This window comes from Bos javanicus, chromosome 1, assembly GCF_032452875.1.
Source record: "Bos javanicus breed banteng chromosome 1, ARS-OSU_banteng_1.0, whole genome shotgun sequence".
In the NCBI taxonomy this organism is placed as follows: Eukaryota; Metazoa; Chordata; class Mammalia; order Artiodactyla; family Bovidae; genus Bos; species Bos javanicus.
In genome coordinates, this window is record NC_083868.1 from 133,016,049 (window position 1) to 133,037,586 (window position 21,538).

The 21,538-nt window shown below is 36.2% G+C and overlaps 1 protein-coding gene across 4 annotated transcripts in view; it reads right to left on the reverse strand.

The window, feature by feature from the left end:
- Positions 1 to 21,538, reverse strand: part of PPP2R3A (protein phosphatase 2 regulatory subunit B''alpha) — a 233,025-nt gene that overhangs the window by 16,253 nt on the left and 195,234 nt on the right. For all 4 annotated transcript variants that reach the window (XM_061420903.1, XM_061420895.1, XM_061420921.1 and 1 more), the window contains 3 exons: positions 13,508 to 13,683; positions 12,892 to 13,010; positions 10,375 to 10,481 (listed from right to left, as the gene is read on the reverse strand). In XM_061420903.1, the coding sequence (XP_061276887.1) occupies positions 10,375 to 10,481; positions 12,892 to 13,010; positions 13,508 to 13,683 (402 nt within the window). The remainder of the gene's footprint in view (positions 1 to 10,374; positions 10,482 to 12,891; positions 13,011 to 13,507; positions 13,684 to 21,538) is intronic.

Below are 21,538 nucleotides of genomic sequence, written 5' to 3' on the forward strand. Positions count from 1 at the left end.
GTTGGATTTTGTCAAATGGCTTTTTTTGTGTCTATGGAAATGATCATGTGCTTTTTGTCCTGTGTTGTATTAATATGGTTTATTATATTAGTAGATTTTCAGATGTTAAGATGGCCTTCCATTCCTGGGGTAAACCTACTTATAGTGTATAATCTTTTTTATATGTTGCTGGATTTGATACTTTTAATATTTTGTAAAAAGTTTTATATTGATTTCATAAGGGATATTGGTATCTTTGTCTGGCTTTGGTATCACGGTAATACCAGCTTTCTAAAATTAGTTTTGAAGTGTCCCCTCCTATTATTTTCTGAAAATATTAATGAAAGATTGGTATTATTTTTTTCCTTTAAATGTATGAACCATTTGGACCTAGACTTTTCTTTTGGGGAGAACTTAATAACTTATTTAGTGTCTTGATATGGCCTATCCTGATTTTCCATTTCTTCTTGAGCTGTTTTCTTTTTTTAATAGATATAATTAAATTTATTTGAGTTGATTTTGGTAATTTGAGTTTTTAGATGATTTTGTCCCATGTCATCTAAGATGTGAAACTTACTGAGATTAAGCTGTTCATAATACTCCTTTATAAGTATATCTATAGTGATGTATCCTCCTTTATCCTGATTTTAATTTATTCCTTTCTCTCTTTATCTAAAGCTTTCTATTTTAAAATATTTTTAAAGAACCAACTTTTGATTTCATAAATTCTTTCATAGTATTTTCCTATTTTCTATTTCATGGATTTCTACTCTGATCTTTATTATATCCTTCTTCCTACTTATTTTGGGTCTGATTGGTTCTTACTTGTTAGCTTAAGATGGAAGCTTATCTTACTGATGTTAGAACTTTCTGAGTCATAAATATTCCTTTAAGCGCTGCTTTAATTGCACCCCACACATGGATTTTCATATCATCTTTTATTTTCATTTGTTTCAGGAAAACATCAAATTTCCCTGCAGTATCTCCTTTGACCCATGTGTCTTTAGAAATGTGTTATTTAATCTCTAAACATTTTGGGGTTCCTAGATTTCCTTCTGTTATTAATCTGTAATTTTATCCTATTATGATCAGACAACATACTTTATTTGAATTTATTGAATCTTTTTTTTTCACCTAACATATGGTCTTTCCTGAAGAAGTTCCATGTGCATTTGAGAAAAATGTATATTTTGCTACTGTTTTGTAGAGTACATATGCTGGTTAGATCAAATACACTGTGTTGTTCAAGTCTTCTGTGTCTTTAGTGATTGTCTCTACTAGCATCAACTACTGTAAGAGAAGTGTTGAAATCTTAAACTATTAATTGTTAAATTGTTTGACAATTTTTGTTTTATGTATTTTGAGGCTGTTGTTAGGTAAAAATAGCATTTAAAATAGTTATATCTGGCTACTACATTTTACCTTCTGGTGAAGTGGGAATTTTCATTGTTATTTCCTGGTGAAATTTCTATCTTTTGATGTTTTAGAATTGGTTAATAGTCATGTTCTTAACTATTGATCTTGAAGATTCCAATAATGAAAGAACATTATTGATGATTCAACCCTATGCCTTTTGATTGTGATATAGAATTTGTCACTTTTAAAATATACTCAAATCTATAATTCCCTTATAAATTTCTCCCATCATTTTTTTGCATTTAAAGTATTTATTTACATGCAGGTATTAGCTTAATATGTACTTTTTTCAGTCTGCAGAGAGTCAACATTTTACTGACTAGACTTCTTGACACAGTGTCATATACTACATTGGTTTGCATAAGTCTTCAGTTTTGGCATGGATCCTATACGGAGTTTAATTACTATAGCTTTGGATTATGCATCCCCTGTGCCCTACCATACCTTTGATTCTTTTCAGAACTCACTTTAGTTCTTTTGTATTTATTGTTCAATATGAGTTTCAGAATTAGTTGATCAAGTTCTATAACATATTTGGGGGGATTATATACAATTTTAACATGGAGAATGATCTTTGTAATTTTTAGTGAAATTTTATATTTTTGTCATATATATTTTCAAGTAACTTTTTTTGTTGCTATCACAAATAGGATTTTCTCCCTATTATATTTTTAGCTAGTTATTTCTGGGGTATGGGATTAATACCCTTTACCCATTAAGGAGGTGTTCTTTTTAAGTTTGCTTAGTTTCATTTTCTCCAAATTAGAAAATATATTTTATCACATGCCTTCAAAGAATCAGTCTATATTTTCTTTTCTTTTCTTTCTCCTTTAATCTGTTAATGACAGATTTTGTAAAGTTGAACCACTTGCACTTTTGGGATAAAATCAACTTACTTATGATGTATTCTTTTGATGTATTCTTTTATACATGTTGGTAGATTTGACAAGTTAATCTGTATTTCAGTTTTAATATCTGTAAAACAGGGATAAAGCATCTACAAGATACGAGTTTTGTGATTAAAATGAATTAAAATATTTAGAATAGTGCTTGGCACAGTATGCTTTCTGGTTGTGTATGTATAAATTAATAGATTTATTTTTTGTTTGAAATACAGTTGTTTAACTTCTTTTCATGTACTTTATTTGGGTCTATTTTGTCATCCTTTTTCATGCATATTGAGATGACAGCCTAATTTATTTCTTTCTACAGATTACAACTTTTCCCGTGTTTATATCCTACATATCTTAATAAATATAATGCTTTTATTGCCTGGTTCTAAAAAAAACCCCTGTAATTGGTTTTTTGATCTTCTCTGTAGCTTAACAGTTATTTTAAGATATATTTAATTTTTCAAAATGTTTTTTTTAACTTTCCAGATATGTGTGTTTTTGTTGTTGTTGTTAATTTCATAAGTAACAAATATGGCCTATATGTTAGTAGTTTTTAAAAATGTGATATTCTTCATGCCTTAATAAGTAGGCACTGTATTGTGATGGCTCCATATTTGTCGGGTATCAAATCTATTTTTGAGTACCCCTATGAATGTTTACTAATTCTATATTATGAATTTTTTGTCCTATTTGATTTGTTGGGTTTTATATGACTATGGGATTGTCAAGTTTTCTTTTGTATTTCTATCAGATTTGCTTTTTGTATTGCTTAAAGTTGGTGACTTGTTTTCACGGCCAACTGCTGAAATACTGATGTTTCTTTTAAAGCTTTCAATTCTACTTGTCTCATAAACATTACTGTACCTGATTTCCTCTTATTTACTGTTTATTTGACTGTTGCCTCTGCTTTAGGTATGAATCTAAAGAATAGTGTACAGTTGGATTTTTAATCCCTTCTGAGTTTTGTGATTCATACTATATCTGGACTTATTTTGTCTATTTATTTTGTACTGTCTTTGTCTTTTTGTCTCCTTTATACTGTAATGAACATCTGCTATTCCTTTACCAGCATGCGTTTCCCCTTTTTTGACCGTCATGTTCAAATTTCCCAAATTTTCCTTGAGAAAACATGTGGTTTGGATGAACTTGAACTTCTGTCCAAGCTAATTTCTAGGTCTGACTCCTTCTAGAGCTGGTTCAGGGACTAGACCCAAAATAAGCCAATTACAGCCAAACAAGTCCTGGGCTTTTGTAGAATCTGGTGGGAAAGGGACTTGCTCTTTTATTTGAATGTAAAGCTATCATTTTGCCACCACATACTAAAAATTTGCTGAAGAGTGAAAGAATGAAAGAAAAGCATTACCTAAGAGATTAAAGAGAGACAATCTAAGTCTCTGAAGTCAGTACTAGCTCCGGACTTTTCAGTTCTTTAAGCCCACAATTTCTTTTTTGCTAAGGCTTTGCTTTCCCTTTATGCCAATGTGAGTTAAAGTCACTTCTTACCAAAAGAATACTGGTTAAACACACTTGTCTTTTAGTAGACTGAGTTTTCTATATACAGATTTTCCAGTTAAACAGTCTACTGTCTTTTTCTGAAAATGATTAGAAAGTTTTCCATTTAATATTTACTTTTAGTGATTTTCCTTAAAAAATTTAAGACATTTTAACTCTATAGTTATCATTATAAAAATATAAATTTATCAGTGTCTGTATTCTCCACTTTAATAAAGATTCACCCTGACCTTTTACTATCTGTTAATGGTATCTATAAAAATTCTAAGGATGCTATGCTATGCTAAGTCACTTTAGTCGTGTCCGACTCTGTGCGACCCCATAGACGGCAGCTCACCAGGCTCCCCCGTCCCTGGGGTTCTCCAGGCAAGAACACTGGAGTGGGTTGTCATTTCCTTCTCCAATGCATGAAAGTGAAAAGTGAAAGTGAAGTCGCTCAGTCGTGTCCGACTCTTAGCGACCCAATGGATTGCAGCCTAACAGGTTCCTCCGTCCATGGGATTTTCCAAGCAAGAGTACTGGAGTGGGATGCCATTGCCTTCTCCGAATTCTAAGGATAAATTTTGCTAATTTTGTTGTTGCTTATATCCCACTATTCCTCTAGGATATATTTACCTTGTTGCTGAAGAAAACCCTTTAATATTTCTTTCAAAGTTTGTCTGTGGGTGGTAAACATTTTTGCATCTCTTGATGTCTAAAAATGTCTTCATCTATCCTTTGCATTTAAATAGGAACAGAATTCAAGGTTCAAAGTTGTTTTTAAATAAATGCTGTTTCTTTTTGTGTTTATATTATGGGCATTTTTTTTTTCTCTCTAGTAGCTTTCCAGTTCTATCTTTTTATGTACTGAGATTTCACTCTAGTACAGGAATTGGGAAACTGCAATCTGTGGTCCAAATCTGTCTCACCACCTGTTTTGGTATAATAGCCCATGAACTGTTTTACCTTTTTAAATTTCAAAAAAAAAAAAAAAAATCAAAGAATACTTCATGACGTTAAAATGATCTGAACTTAGTATCTTAGTGTCTGTTAAAAATTTTATTGGAACACAGCCACATTCATTTGCTTACATATTAGGGCTACTTTCCCAACACAGTGGCAGAGCCAAGTAATTGTGACAGAGATTGCAAAGCCTAAAATATTTATTACCTGGCCAGAAAAAATTAGCTGACTTCTGTTTCTGTTTATATTTGTATTTGTTTTAATAGCTAAAATTCTGGGAATTATCTGGCTATTATTTCTACTGGTTTCTACAGGAATTTCTTACTCCTGTATTACAATCAATATTATAGATAAAAATTTTTTCAGATGTGTCCATTCTGTTATCACATCACCCAATGATTGTGTTTTCTTTCATTTAAAATTTTATCTGTCTAAAAATAGACAGACTTCTCTGGTGGTCTAGTAGTTGAGACTCTGAGCTTCCACTGCAGGGGGCATGAGTTTGATCCCTGGCTGGAGAACTAAGATCCTGCATGCCACACAGTAGAGCCAATAAAAGCAAATAGTAAATATACCCATCTTGATGTCTAGTTCTGATTGCTGTAATGAGTCCAGGGTTAAAAGTTCTTTCATTTGCTGAGTATTTTGTTGGTTGATATTTGTCTCCTTTACCGTGTACTGTTGGCCCTGCACTGGCTGCTCAGGAGACAGCAGTGTGGACCTGCTGGCACTTTAAATGAGAACAGGGGGATGGATGGTCCATGCATGTCTGAGGTTATTGATACTTCTGGCAATCTTGATTCCAGCTTGTGCTTCAGCCTGGGATTTTGCATGATTTACTCTGCATATAAGTTAAATAAACAGGGTGACAATATACAGCCTTGATGTGCTTTTCAGATGTGTCCAGGAGAAATATCAATAACCTCAGATATGCAGATGACACCACTCTTATGGCAGAAAGCCAAGAGGAACTAAAGAGTCTCTTGATGAAAGTAAAAGAGGAGAGTGAAAAAATTGGCTTAAAACTCAACATTCAAAAAATGAAGATCATGGCATCCGGTCCCATCACTTCATGGCAAATAGATGGATGGGGAAACAATGGAGACAGTGACAGACTTTATTTTCTTGGGCTCCAAAATTACTGCAGATGGTGACTGCAGCCATGAAATTAAAAGACGCTTGCTTCTTGGAAGAAAAGCTATAACCAACCTAGACAGCATATTGAAAAGCAGAGACATTACTTTGCCAACAAAGGTGTGTACAGTCAAAGCTATGATTTTTCCAGTGGTCATGTATGGATGTGAGAGTTGGACCATAAAGAAAGCTGAGCACCAAAGAATTGATGCTTTTGAACTGTGGTGTTGGAGAAGACTCTTGAGAGTCTCTTGGACTGCAAGGAGATCCAACCAGTCCATTCTGAAGGAGATCAGCCCTGGGATTTCTTTGGAAGGAATGATGCTAAAGCTGAAACTCCAATACTTTGGCCACCTGATGAGAAGACTCACTGGAAAAGACCCTGATGCTGGGAAAGATTGAAGGCAGGAGGAGAAGGGGACAATAGAGGATGAGATGGTTGGATGGCATCACCAACTCAATGGACATGAGTTTGAGCAAGCTCTGGGAGTTGGTGATGGACAGGGAAGCCTTGCATGCTGCAGTCCCTGGGGTTGAAAAGGGTTGGACACGACTGAGTGGCTGAACTGAATGGGGCCATGCTGCTCCAAGATTCCATTTTTACTGCTTTTGTCTTTCCTTTAAGAGTAGGATGGGATGTATAGGGTTCAACCTACCTGGATTGAACCTCCCTTTTGCTCTTGTTTTCAGTCATATTAAGGTATGGATCATCTTTAAGTACTGCTCCCTTATCTGTGGCAATTATCTTTCTCATCTTCTGGCAGAGAACCTAAGCTCTGGCTCCCTCTTCAATCTGATTCCATCTGCTGTCCTGTTAGTCCACTGAAAGCTTCACTTCTTACTTCAGGTGATACTCTGTATTTCTTATTTTTATATGGCATGAGAGACTGAAAACTACAGGATGCTTTGTTTACCACCTTGAAATGAGAAGCTACTCTATATTATTGTAATACTTTTGGGAAGTCTACTGAAGTTTTGTTTGTGGCCTAATATATATTTTGTAAATAGTCTCTGGACAATACACCACAAAAATATTTTCAGGGAATAATTTCCTATGGATGCAACCAACAGGTTTCAAGTTCTCCTTTTCTTTCCTTTTGGAGTTTCTGCTCCAAAAATTTGATGTTATCAGGACAGCTTTTTGGGCGTGGTTGTTTTTTTTTTTTTTAAGTCTATTTGGCTGCTATGGGTCTTAGTTGCAGCACGTGGGATCTGTAGTTGCAGGATCTTTTTTATTTTCAGTTGTGGCACAGTGGGTCTTAGTTGCAGCATGCAGGATCTAGTTCCCAGACCAGGAATTGAACCCAGGCCCCTGGCACTGGGATTGTGGAGTGTTAACCACTGGACCACCAGGGAGGTCATTGTTTAGTCTTTTTAAATTCAGCTTTTGTTACCATTCTATAATATTTTTATAAGTGAGTTTGTTTCACTTACATTCACTGATCAAAAAGTATTTATTTTAGTTCTGTCATCTTTATGCTGCATGGTGTGTGTTTTTCTTTTTTGTGCACACATGTTTTCTGATTGAATTAGAATATTTAGAGATTGGCTTTGGTTTTTCAAGTGTTTACTTTAATTAATAGTCTTAAACCTCAACTTGACTTACTAGCTTTACAGGGGAGCCATTGAGGACCTGCTAACGAAACTTACACACGTTTCTTCCTCCACTCTACATCCCACTTTGAGTTATATTATTTTTTCCAGAATGCTATGTTCTGACCCTATCCTTTATGTTTAAATGGACTGAACACTCATTGTTATTTCTTTTCCACCATGGTCGCTCCATTTCTGGGATCCTTATTTTGGCTCATCTCTGTTTTATGATTATGCCCTTTTTAAACAAGAGCTCATGGGTGCTTTATTCCTTTCAGTTTTTAGAAAATTCCCATTTGTGTTCTCATGCTTGAATGTCATCTTGGGTTAGTATAAAACTTTAGGGTATAGAATTTCTTTCTCTGAGGGAGAGATAAATATTGCTTCATGATCTTTTCCGGTATTCATTTTTCCTGTGGCAGTCTGTGAGGCAAAGTTGATATTTTTTCCCCTCTTACCTGGTGACATACATTTTTAAAAAGCTGAAAAAGTCCCCCAAATAATCTTTGAATTCTGTTAACTTCACCACACATTTGTGGGGCCAATCATTAACATACGGTGTGACTTCTGACCTTTCAGACTCAGGTCTTCTTTTATTTCAAAAAAACTTTTTATTATCTTTGAATTTTTTTTCTACTTCATTTGTTCTATTGTCTAGTATGTATAAGTTAGATCCCTTTTGTTTTCCTTACATATACCTAATTTTCTTTCTGATAACTTTATTTTGTTCTTTTCTGTTTCACTAGATCTTTTAAGGCCTTTTTTCATATTCCTGTTTTTTTCTTGATGGTCAATAATTATACACCCACAAAATGAATTTTTAATGGTTAAATGGGATTGAACTGTGTATATGTATGATAATTTTATTAATCTTATTACCTAGATTGTCTTTAGGTTTCACTATTATAAACATCTGCACATGTTCTTGAGAGAAGTGATAATTGCTTCATAAGATCAGTACTTACCCCAGTTCCTAACTAATGAAGCTCACTGACAAAGAATTAAGTCATGCCTGTGAATAGAGCTGCTCCTTTGGGTTTTGATGATGTTGTCATCTCCTGGTCCTTTTAGGCCTACGGGTGATATGGCTCCCCACCATTGCTAATTCTGGGTATCTGTGTCATTTCATATTGGCTTCTCCAAAATCCTCCTATGTACTTGTAAGTTTGCTATCTGTTTGCTGTGTGTGTGTGTGTGTGTGTTTGTGTGTGCTCAGTTGTGTCACACTCTTTGCGACCCCATGGATTGTAGCCTGCCAGGCTCCACTGTTCATGTAAGTTTCCAGGCAAGAACACTGGAGCAGGTTGCCATTTCCTACTCCAGGAGATCTTCCCAACCCAGGAATCTAACCCGCATCTCTTGTGTCTCCTGTACTGGCAGGAAGATTCTTTATCACTGTGCCACCTGGGAAGCCCTATCTGTTAGCTACACCCTAGAAATTTATCCCACAGATGTATAAAATGACATATATAAAAGATTATTCACTGTAACCTTATATCTCTTAATATTTCACTATTTTCACTATAATGTCTGTGAATAGAGGAATATAAGATAATGGTGTAACTATACAGTGGAATATTATGCAGTTATAAAAAACTTAGCACATTCACTGAATATATTTATGGAATAATCTCCAATTTATTGATTTGTTTTTCTTCCAATCTTCAGTTCTTCTTTTACTAATTTTTTCATACACTCAGGGATCCCCAGATATTTATGCTGCCTCATTTATACCTCAATGATCATAAAATACAAGTATTTAGTTCACCATGCTGTTCTCCCAAGCTTTGTTGTTACTGTTTTTAGATTTATTGAAGTTTGATACAAAAAACTGGACACACTTAGTGAATATATCTTGATGATTTTGGAATATGCATATATCTGTCATATCATCACTACAGCCAAGGCACTAAATATATCCATTACTTCCAGACATTTCCTTGTGTTCTTTTTTTTTTTCTTTTGTAGGAACACTTAACATAAGATCTATCTTCTTAATATATTTTAAACCACACAATACCATATTTTAACTATAGATACTGTGTTGTACAGCAGGTTTCCAGAACTTATCTTATGTAACAGAAACTGTATAAAAAGTGTGGAAAAAGTGGAGAACCAAATAGTATGCTACCATATGTGTAAGAGAAAAAAAGAAAAAAATGTATATGTGTATTTGCTTTTATACACATATGTATAACGAGAGAGTGTGAGAATGGGAGGGAACAGGATGGAGCATCCTTGGAAAGGCACATGAAGTGATAACAGTGGTTGTTTCTGGGGAGAACTGAGTAGCAGGAAACTTACTATTCTTTAATTTGAATATTAAGTGAGTATACTGCCTATTCAAAAAAGTATTACATTAATAAATGAGGATTGATTGAGAGCCTTACAGAAACAGTGACTATAAAGGAACTGCTAAAGAAATCACTAGAAGGTGAAAACAGCCAACAAAGTACAGTTACTAAATGTTCTAAGTAGTAAAAGTCTTGGATAATTTAATTTCTTACCATGGTCCCTTAGTAGAAGTTAACTTCTTCTTCAGAGTTGAATGCACAAAACCATGTCTGATAAAGGTTTGTTTTGATGATCATAATGGTCTTTATTATTTAAAAGAGCTTCAGTTCTCCTGTGTTTATAGGGCTTACTAACATCCCTAACAGAGCAGTATGACTGCACAGTGATCTCCATTTTCAGTAAAAGGTACAACTTCTTTAAAGGAAATGGCACATGAGAAGACTTTTCATAAAATCAGTGAAGGGAAGAGAATACTGCCGGAGGAATATTCACTCAACTAAAATTGGGTTAAAATCACTCATTTTTATGATATGACAAAAATCTTGATTTTTTTAAAGGTGATCCTAATGTGGTTACCCCTGTTAAAAAAGACACAGGGAAACTTACTCACCCTTCCTGGAACTGTGCTTGGGCAGACTCCTCTGCTACAAGGGTCTCATACTCTTCAGCAGCAAACCTGTCCCAGTCGGAGGGCTCAGGACTGTCATTCTCAACATCCTGATTGGGAAGGGGATGGCCACAGGAAACAGAATCAAAAACAAAAATTGGAGATAGGTCATCACAAATTTTTACATCCTGAAAAAACCTATGTGAAAAATGTTTTATTTGACCCCATGGACTATACAGTTCATGGAATTCTCCAGGCAAGAATACTGGAATGGGTAGCCTTTCTCTTCTCCATGGGATCCTCCCAACCCAGAGATTGAACCCAGGTCTCCCACATTGCAGGTGGATTCTTTACCAGCTGAGCCACCAGGGAAGTCCAAGAATACTGGAGTGGGTAGCCTATCTCTTCTCCAGTGGATCTTCCCAACCCAGGAATTGAACTGGGGTTTCCTGCATTACAGGCTAATTCTTTACCAACTGAGCTATCAGGGAAGCTCTAAACATTAAAGAGGTACTAAAGTCATACTCCTAAACTGAATCTACACCTTGAATCACAAAATTATTAAGTACTCTTCATTAGCTGGACTGTTTGGGTCTAGATTCTTCAGCCTTATAATCAGAGACTTTTCTCTAGCCCCTTCTCCTCTCGCACTTGGCAAAGCAGCGATCTGGAGTGACCTGTGGTTTGCATATGCCCACCTGAAATGTGGCTTCCCTGGTGGCTCACATGGTAATGAATCTGCCTGCAATGCAGGCGACCTGGGTTCGACCTCTGGGTTGGGAAAATCCTCTGGAGAAAGAAATGGCAACCTATTCCAGTATTCTTTTTTTTTTTTTTTCAATTTATTTTTTAATTGAAGGATAATTGCTTTACAGAATTTTGTTGTTTTCTGTCAAACCTCAACTTGAATCAGCCATATACCGGTCCACTATTCTTGCCTGGAGAATTCCATGGACAGAGGCTACAGTCCATGGGGTCACAAAGAGTCAGACACAACTGAGCGGCTTAAACTTAACCTGAAATATACCATCCCTTCCTCCAGTGAATTTTTATTGCTTCCTTCACAGCCAGCTTGGATACCCTGCCATCTGAGTTACCTTCTTAGAAGCAGCCCTTCTCCCCTAGTCATTTCCTTCACTGTACTATGTGGGCTGGGCTGCCACCTTTTGTTCTCCTGTCTTTGTCATCTCTATACACCTGTTCTTTTTATACACTGAGTCATCTCTATATAACCCCCAGTGTCTCTTCAACACAGTACCTGGAATTTACTGAGCACTTACTAATAGCATCCTTTGAAGATCACAATGTTGATAATTACTACCTCTCACAAAAAAGAGGAAAATTTAAAGTAAAATTTGTAATACAAATAAAAAAACGAAGGGGGAAGAAAGTATATATTTTCTTTTCCTTCTACAATACAGACTGCATCTTAGATTCTATGTTCTAGGTAAAATGATGTTTTTCCATAATGAAATTGGGTTAACAATGCCCTAGGATGTAAAGTTAGTAATGCTAAAAGAACGTAAGTACCTTAATACTGACTACATAATGTGTTAATTACTGTAATCCATTTGAAGAACTTCACCCCATCTTTTAAACATGTCTGAAATTGCTATGCATCTTAGATTTATAATTGCTTTTTCTTGCTTAAAGGTATATAAAATAATGGGACATTTTAAACTCAATGAAATATAATACTGACTTTAGGCTAGTGATAATGTACCTTGATATGCTCCAAGTTCTGGTGCAGAGTATTTGTTTTTAGAAGCTGGTCCTTGTATTCTTAACTATTAATATTTAGGTCAAACAGTTATGCAACATGTGGAAGATAAAAGACTGAGGAAGTTTCCTGTAGTGTATGTACTCAATCAGTTCTTTTCCATCAATACAGTTTTTACTCTTTAAACAGCGGAATAGAAGGAGAAGTGGTGATATTCTGCTTTTTGTTTGTTTTTTTCCTGGATGTGGATTTTCTGAGAGTCCACAGGTTTTTGTGTATGGGGAAGGCATTTCACGGCTCTTCAGCTGTAGAATGACTTCAAACTGATGTCATATACAGTCATCGTTACTGCTTGAAAAAGTGTTACATTTATCTGAAGGTTGTCTATCTTTGAGGGCATCTAGTTTTCATTACCATGCCATCCTGAAATTGAATGGTACAGTTAAATCAAGCCCAGTGTATACTCTGTAATAGAGATGTATCTATTGATGTAGTGTTGAAAGTGAGAAAGACAATTATTTCAAAATTTTCTGTAACCAGTTTCTATGTATATGGAAGTACACAAAGCACATAGTTCATTCAATGAAAGGCAGATGCAGGTTATTACCTACACTTGAAGATTAGCTGTGGGAAGAGATGGGCTCTGAGTCCTTTATTCTTTCTTTTCAGTATGTTATGAAATATTTTAAATGTTAGCTTTTTTAAATACCAGAATTCCTGCAGACAGAGGCCACTTTTATCTGAAGCATAGAACCCCTGATATTGCATCCCTCAAACAGAAGTTAAAACTATACTGGTACCTTCTGGACCGCAAAGGGATCTCTCTGTTCATGGTCTAAGTATTTCTCCAGATTAAAGAAAGTGTCATAAAAGATGTGAGCCATTCTGCATCTCTTCAGGTCTCGTAGAGTTATTTTGCCTGTGTAAGAACAAATCTGGTAAATTTCAAAGGCTTTTTTCGAAGTGAAAAAAAAACTTTTACTGAAGTTTAAAAGGATATATGGATATGCTTACTTGATTATAAAAATTTGATGTTTTTTGAGGTAAAGTTCACATAAAATTCACCACTTTAACCATTCTAATGGTTTTTCACACATTCACACTGTTGCACAAGCATCACCACTATAACATTCCGTAGCATTTCCTTCACCCCCAAAGGAAACTCTGTACCCGTCAAACAGGCTCACTCCCCTCCCCTCTGCAATCCTCCCCAACTGGCTACCACTAATCTGCTTTCTAAATTTGCCATTAATTGTTAGTTCTATGCCAACAATAAAGGAGAAACTTAAATATTTCTGTATTTAGAAAGCCTGTATGGAAGACTGGGAAGTTAAATAATTTAGAACAATCCAGGATTACAACCCCCACTCTGTTATGTAGATGGACAATGCAACTTGGCTCTTTATTCAATCTTACCATCACTGGCTGGCTTTACCAGGTCAAGCATCTGGCACAACAAATCATGGAATGGCAAGGGCTCAATGCCCATGGCTTCCATCCGTTCACACTGCTCCTCGTAGAAGTATTCCAGCTCGTACATGGAGAGCACTCCATCCCCATCCACATCCATACAGCGGAACCAGTACTCAATGCTAGGAGGTAAGGATACTCATTAGCAATGGCCTGTTAAAGCTCTTTTATTCACTCAGATTTATTACTGTTTGCTTCTTTTAAAAGTTATATATGGGTATACTCTGGACTTAGACATAGTTTTACAAAATTTATTAGAAACAATGGCAGTCATCTTTTTAAATTTTGTCTTCCCCAGATCCAGGCATTTTCAACACTTGCTTATTTTGTTTTTTATCTTTACATTTCAGTTAAGATGTCTATATTGTTCCTTTCTTGCATTTCTGATTTAAGGACTGTGGTTTAATTTTGCACTATGAAAGATGAGGTTTCAGTTCTTTTGCTACTCATTCCACCTTACCCACATGCCCTTTCTAACCTCAGCATAGACAAATTACTCAACATTCAGAGTTTATAACTTTACATTTTCCTTTTATCTCTTTTATTTGTTTAGTTTTGGGATATAGTACATGCTACTAATTCAACTAATTCAAAGGCTTCTGCCAGTTTTCTATGTCCATAATCAGCCCCATTGGGTATTCTAGCAATTTCATTTCCTTGAAATCATTTTCAGTTCCCTCTGACCTACTCCAATCTGGGCTGGTTGATCTCTAGGCCTGATTTACAGTTTCACCCTAGGGATTCCCTTCACCTTTCTCCTGTTTCTTATATCTCACATTTTCCTCATTCTTGGTTTGCTTCCTTGTTTGGTATAACACATTCTTCAGTATCTTCCTAAACCAGGGAGCATAGCAGGTACATTTTTTGGATGTTAGATCATTGAAAATACCCTTTATCTACCCCCTAATGTGGTTGGTATTTATACAGTTATGGCTTGATGGTTCTTTCCTTCAGAATTTTACAGGCACTGACTCATTGTCTTCGATTTATCCACTGTTGCTGAGAAGTCTAAAGCCACTGATCTTTGACTGCAACCTGTTTGTTGCCTACAGAGGTTTCTGAGTTCCTGGTGTTTTAAAATAAAACTGATGAAGTGCCTTGGTCTGGATCGAATTCACTTTTGCTGGGCTAAGAGCCTCCTCAGTTTGGAAACTAGTATTCTTAAATTCTTGGACATTTTCTTAAAATTGTTTTGTTTCTTCTCTGCGTCTCTTTCCCCTTATCCACTCTCTTTCTGGAATTCTTGTTATTCAAATCAGCATGGTCCAATATGGTGACCACTAGCCATATGTGGATAACCCAATTTGAGATGTCTTTTTTTTTTTATAAATTTGTTTTCTGTTAATTTTTATTTATTTATTTGGCTGTGCTGGATATTAGTTGCAGCATGTGGGATCTAGTTCTCTGACCAGGGACTGAACCCGGTCCCCCTGCATTGGGAATGCAGAATCTTAGCCACTGGACCACCAGGAAAATCCCTGGGAGGTCTTTAAGTGCAAATACAGATTTTGAAGACTTTGTAAGAAAAAAACAGTAACACATCTTATCAATAGCTTTATACTGATTACATATTGGAAAAATATTTTAGATATATGGTATTAAATAAGAGATGTAAGTAAAATTAATCCTGTGTTTCTTTTTACTTTCTTACTGTGGTTGCTACTGCTGCTGCTGCTAAGTCGCTTCAGTCATGTCCGATTCTGTGTGACCCCATAGACGGCAGCCCACCAGGCTCCCCCATCCCTGGGATTCTCCAGGCAAGAATACTGGAGTGGGTTGCCATTTCCTTCTCCATCTTACTGTGGTTAATTTTACTTAAAAAATAAAAAAAAAATACATATTTAAAGTAAAAATTGTATGTATTTAAGGTATATAACAAAATAATGTGATATAGACAGTGAAACAATGACTACAGTAAAGCTACTTAACATAGCATCTCCCCACAATATTACTATTTTGCAGGATAGTAGGGATGTAGAGTACCTGAAATCTACCCTCTTAAGTGAATTTTCAGCATTTAAAACAATATTAAATGTATAGTGATTATATTGTACATTCGATCTCTAGATTTATTCATCCTGTATAACTGCAACTTTGTACATTGGGTCAGCATTTCCTTTTTGCCTCACACCCCCTGCCCCTGGTAACCACCATTCTACTTTCTGCTTCTATTAAGTCTGACTTTTTTTTTTTGATTCCCATAGAAGAGATCATGTACTATTTGACTTCCTGTGCCTGGCTTATTCCACTTAGCATAATATCCTCCAGGTTAATCCATGTTGCAAATGACAGGATTTCCTCCTTTTTTGAAGGCTGAATAAGATTCCATTGTGTGTGTATACATACACCACATTTTATTTATCTATCCATTCTGTGAGAGAGATTTAGCTTGATTTCATATAATGCTTAACCAACAAGGGAGTTCAGATATCTTCAAGAGACTGGTTTCAGAGTTCTGGTTCAAGATGGTCAAATAGGAATTTGCCTTCTCCCATGGACACACCTATATAGCTACATATGGACCAATTTCTTCTGAAAAAACCCTAAAAACTAGCTGAGTGACTTCTTTGAGTGACTATATTATTGGAAAAAATGAGAAAAAACTCATATTTAGTGGATAGGAGATGCTAAGATACAATCTTGCTGTAAACCCCAGCACACTGACCCACAATTTGGAGAAACTGGAAATCAGAGCTTTTCCCCAAGGAGCAAAGAGTTTGAATCCCATGTTGTGAACCCAGCTTTTAAGACCTGCAACTGAGACAACTACCCTCAAATCTAGCTTTTTTCCTTCCTTTTAAAAAACTGAAGCATAGTTGACATGTAATATTATATTAATTTCAGGTGTACACCATAGAGATTTGACATTTGGATACATTATGAATTGGTCACAATAAGTCTAGTAACCATTTGTTACCAAAGTTATTACTATATTATTGACTATATTCCCTATGCTATATATTACACCCCTGTGGCTTATTTATTTTATACCTGGAAGTCTGTACCTCTTAATTCCCTTCGTCTATTTCACCCAACCACCCATTTACCCTCTGGTGACCTCTACTGTGTTCTATTGGTGTTCTGTTTGGTTTGTTTGATTTTTAAATTCCACATATAAATGAAATCATATAGTATTTGTCTTTCTCTGTCAGACCTATTTCACTGAGCATAATACCCTTAGAGTCCATTCCTGTTGTTTCAAATGTCAAGCTTTCCTTCTTTTTTTATGACTAAGTAAAATTCCATTGTGTGTGTGTGTGTGTGTGACATCACCTTTATCCACTTACCTATTGATGAATACTTAGGTTACTTCCATATGTTGGGTATTGTGAATAATGCTGCAGTGAATGTTGGAGAGCACCTATCTTTTAAAAATAACATTTTTATTTTCTTTGGGTAAACACCCAGAAGTGAAATTACTGGATCATATAGCAGTTCTATTTTTAAATTTTTGAGGAACGTCTAGACTGTTCCATGGTGGTTGCACCACTTTACATTCTCACCAGCATAAGGGTCCCCTTTCCTCCACATCCTTGCCAACACTTGTCATTCGCTGTTTGTTTGGTAACAGTCCTTCTGAGAGGTGTGAGGACAGCTCACTGTGGTCTATTTGCACTACACTGATGATTAGTGATGCTCAACGCCATTTTATGTGTCTGTTGGCTATCTCTATGTCTTTCTTGAAAAAGCGTTTGTTCAGGCTTTTTGCTCATTTTAAAATCAGGTTGGATTTTTTGATACTGAGTTATGTAAGTTTTTTAAAAAATATTTTAGATATTAATCTTTTATCAGATAAATCATCTACAAGTATTTCTTCCTATTCAGTAAATTGCCTTTATGTTTGTTGATGGTTTCCTTTGCTGTGTAAAACCTTTAAAACTGATATAGTCTTATCTATTTTTATTTTCCCTGCCCTTGCCTGAGGAGACAGATTAAAAAAAATACTACTAAGTCTAATTTTAAAGAGTATACAGCCAATGTTTTCTTCTAGGAGTTTTTTTTTATGGTTTCAGATCTCACATTCAAGTCTTCAATCTTATTTGAGTTTCTATTTTGTATATGGCATAGAGAGTGATCCAGTTTCATTCTTTTGCATGAAGCTGTCAAGTTTCCCAGTATCATTAATTGAAGACACGGTCTTTTACCCGTTGTATATTCTTGGCTCCATTGTGTACATTCAGTTCAGTTCAGTCGCTCAGTTGTGTACGACTCTGAACCCCACAGACTGCAGCATGCCAGGCTTCCCTGTCCATCATCAAGTCCTGGAGCTTGCTTAAACTCATGTACAGCGAGTCACTGATGCCATCCAACCATCTCACCCTCTGTTGTCCCCCTTTTCCTCCTGCCTTCAATCCTTCCCAGCATCAGGGTCTTTTCCAGTGAGTCAGTTCTTCGCATCAGGTGGCCAAGTATTGGAGTTTCAGCTTCAGCATCAGTTCTTCCAATGAATATTCAGGACTGATTTCCTTCAGGATCGACTGGCTGGATCTCCGTGCAGTCCAAGGGATTCTCAAGAGTCTTCTCCAACATCACAGAAGTGTCAGTTCTTCAGCACTCAGCATTCTTTACAGTCCAACTCTCACATCCATACATGACTACTGGAAAAACCATAGCCTTGACTAGATGGACCTTTGTTGGCAAAGTAATGTCTCTGCTTTTTAATATGCTGTCTGGGTTAGTCATAGCTTTTCTTCCAAGGAGCAAGCATCTTTTCATTTCATGGCTTCAGTCACCATCTGCAATGTTTTGGAGCTCCCCAAAACAAAGTCCCATTGTTTCTCCATCTATTTGCCATGAAAGGATGGGACCAGATGGCATGATCTTAGTTTTCTGAATGGTGAGTTTTAAGCCAACTTTTTCACTTTCCTCTTTCATTTTCATCAAGAGGCTCTTTAGTTCTTCACTTTCTGCTGTAAGGGTGGTGTCATCTGCATATCTGAGGTTATTGATGTTTCTCCCAGCAATCTTGATTCCAGCTTGTGGTTCATCCAGCCCAGCATTTCGCATGATGTACTCTGCATATAAGTTAAATAAGCAGGGTGACAACATACAGCCATGATGTACTTCTTTCCTGATTTGGAACCAGTCTGTTGTTCCATGTCCAATTCTAACTGTTGCTTCTTAACCTGCATACAGATTTCTCAGGAGGCAGGTAAGGTGGTCTGGTATTCGCACTTCTTGAAGAATTTTCCACAGTCTGTTGTGATGCACATAATCAAAGGCTTTGGTATCATCAATAAAGCAGAAGCAGATGTTTTACTGGAACTCTTGTGCTTTTTCGATGATCCAGTGGATGTTGGCAGTTTGATCTCTGGTTCCTCTGCCTTTTCTAAATCCAGCTTGAATGTCTGGAAGTTCACAGTTCACATACTGTTGAAGCCTGGATTGGAGAATTTTGAGCATTCCCTTGGTAGTGTGTGAGATGAGTGCAATTGTGCTTGAACATTGTGTTTTTTTGCTTGAAAATGTGCTTGAATATTCTTTTCCACTGCCTTTCTTTAGGATTGGATGGCAACTGACCTTTTCCAGTCCTGTGGCCACTGCTGAGTTTTCCCGATTTGCTGGCGTATTGAGTGCAGCACTTTCACAGCATCATCTTTAGGATTTGAAATAGCTCAGCTGGAATTCCATCACCTCCACTAGCTTTGTTCCTAGTTATGCTTCCTAAGGCCCACTTGACTTCACTTTCCAGGATGTCTGGCTCTAGGTGAGTGATCATACCGTCGTGATTATCTGGGTCGTGAAGATCTTTTTTGTACAGTTCTTCTGTGTATTCTTGCCTCCTCTTCCTCATAGCTTCTGCTTCTGTTAGGTCCATACTGTTTCTGTCCTTTATTGTGCCGATCTTTGCGTGAAATGTTCCCTAGGTCTAATTTTCTTGAAGAGATCTCTAGTCTTTCCCATTCTATTATTTTTCTCTATTTCTTTGCATTGATCACTGAAGAAGGCTTTCTTATCTCTCCTGGCTATTCATGAAATGCTGCATTCAAATGGGTATATCTTTCCTTTTCTCCTTTGCCTTTACCTTCTTTTCTCAGCTATTTGTAAGGCCTCCCCAGACAACCATTTTGCCTTTTTTCATTACTTTTTCTTGGGGATGGTCTTGATCACTGCCTCCTGTACAATGTCACGAGCCTCCATCCATGGTTCTTCAGGCATTCTATCAGATTTAATCCCTTGAATCTATTTGTCACTTCCACTGTATCGTCATAAGGGATTTGATTTAGGTCATACCTGAATGGTCTAGTGGTTTTCCCTACTTTCTTCAATTTCAGTCTGAATTTGGCAATAAGGAGTTCATGATCTGAGCCACAGTCAGCTCCTGGTCTTGTGTTTGCTGACTGTATAGAGCTTCTCCATCTTTGGTTGCAAAGAATATAATCAATCTGATTTTAGTATTGACCATAAGGTGATGTCCATGTGTAGAGTCTCCTCTTGTTTTGTTGGAAGAGGGTGTTTGCTATGACCAGTGCATTCTCTTGGCAAAACGCTGTTAGCCTTTGCCCTGCTTCTTTTTGTACTCCAAGGCCAAATTTGCCTGTTACTCCAGGTATCTCTTGAGTTCCTACTTTTGCATTCCAGTCCCGTGTAATGAAAAGGACATCTTTTTTGGATGTTAGTTCTAGAAGGTCTTGTAGGTCTTCATAGAACCACTCAACTTCAGCTTGTCAGCATTACTGGTCAGGGCACAGACTTGGATTACCATGATATGGAATGGTTTGCCTTGGAAACGAACAGATCATTTTGTCATTTTTGAGACTGCACCCAAGAACTGCATTTCGGAGTCTTCTGTTGACTATGAGGGCTACTCCAGTTCTTCTAAGGGATTCTTGCCCACAGTAGTAGATATAATGGTCATCTGAGTTAAATTCACCCATTCCAGTGAATGGTTGTATATTAATTGACCACATAAGAGGGACTTTATTTCATGTCATCTGCAAATAGGAACAGTTTTACTACTTCGTTTACAATGTGGATACCTTTTATTTCTCTTTCTTGTGTGACTGCTGTCACTAGGACTTCTGATACTATTTTGAATAAAATGTCAATAGTAGACACTTTTCCTTGTTCCTGATCTTAAAGGAAAAGCATTTGGCTTTTCATTGTTTAAGTATTTTCTGAGCCACTGGTTTGTCATACACAGCTCTTATTATGTTGATACATGTTTCCTGTATACCCACTTTATTGAGAGTTTTTATAAAAAATGGATATTGCATTTTGTCAAACATTTTTCTGCATTCATTCAAATGATCATGTGGTTTTTCTTTACTTTGTTAATGTAATATATCATGTTGATTTATTTATGTATATAGAACCATCCTTGCATCTGTGGAATACACTTGGTAATGGTGAATGGTTCTTTTACTATACTGTTGATACCCGTCTAATATGTTGTTTAGAATTTTTGCATTATAATGGCCTGTAATTTTTTTGTAGTGTCTTTATCTGGTTTTGATATCAGCATAATGCTGGCTTCAGAGAATGAATTTAGAATAGTTTCTTCCTCTTCAATTTTTTGGAATAGTTTGAGAAGGATAGGTATTAACTCTTCCTTAAGTTTGTTGAATTTACCTGTTGTCTGGTCCTGGGCTTGTTTGTTGGGAGGCTTTTTAAAATTTCTAATTCTGTTTCATTATTGGTCATCTGTCAGTTCAGATTTTCTATTTTTCCTGATTCACTTTTGGAAAGTTGCATGTTTCTGGGAACTACCTATTTCTTCTAGGCTGTTCATTTTGTTGGCAAATAATTGTTTGTAGTAATCTTTTATGATCCTTTGTATTTCTGTTGTGTCAACTGTAACGTCTTTGCTTTCAGGTCTATTTTGCCTGATAGTATTGCTACTAAAGTTTCTTTTCATTTTTATTTGCATGAAATATCTTTTTATTTTTTTATTTTTAAACTTTACATAATTGTATTAGTTTTGCCAAATATCAAAATGAATCCGCCACAGGTATACATGTGTTCCCCATCCTGAAC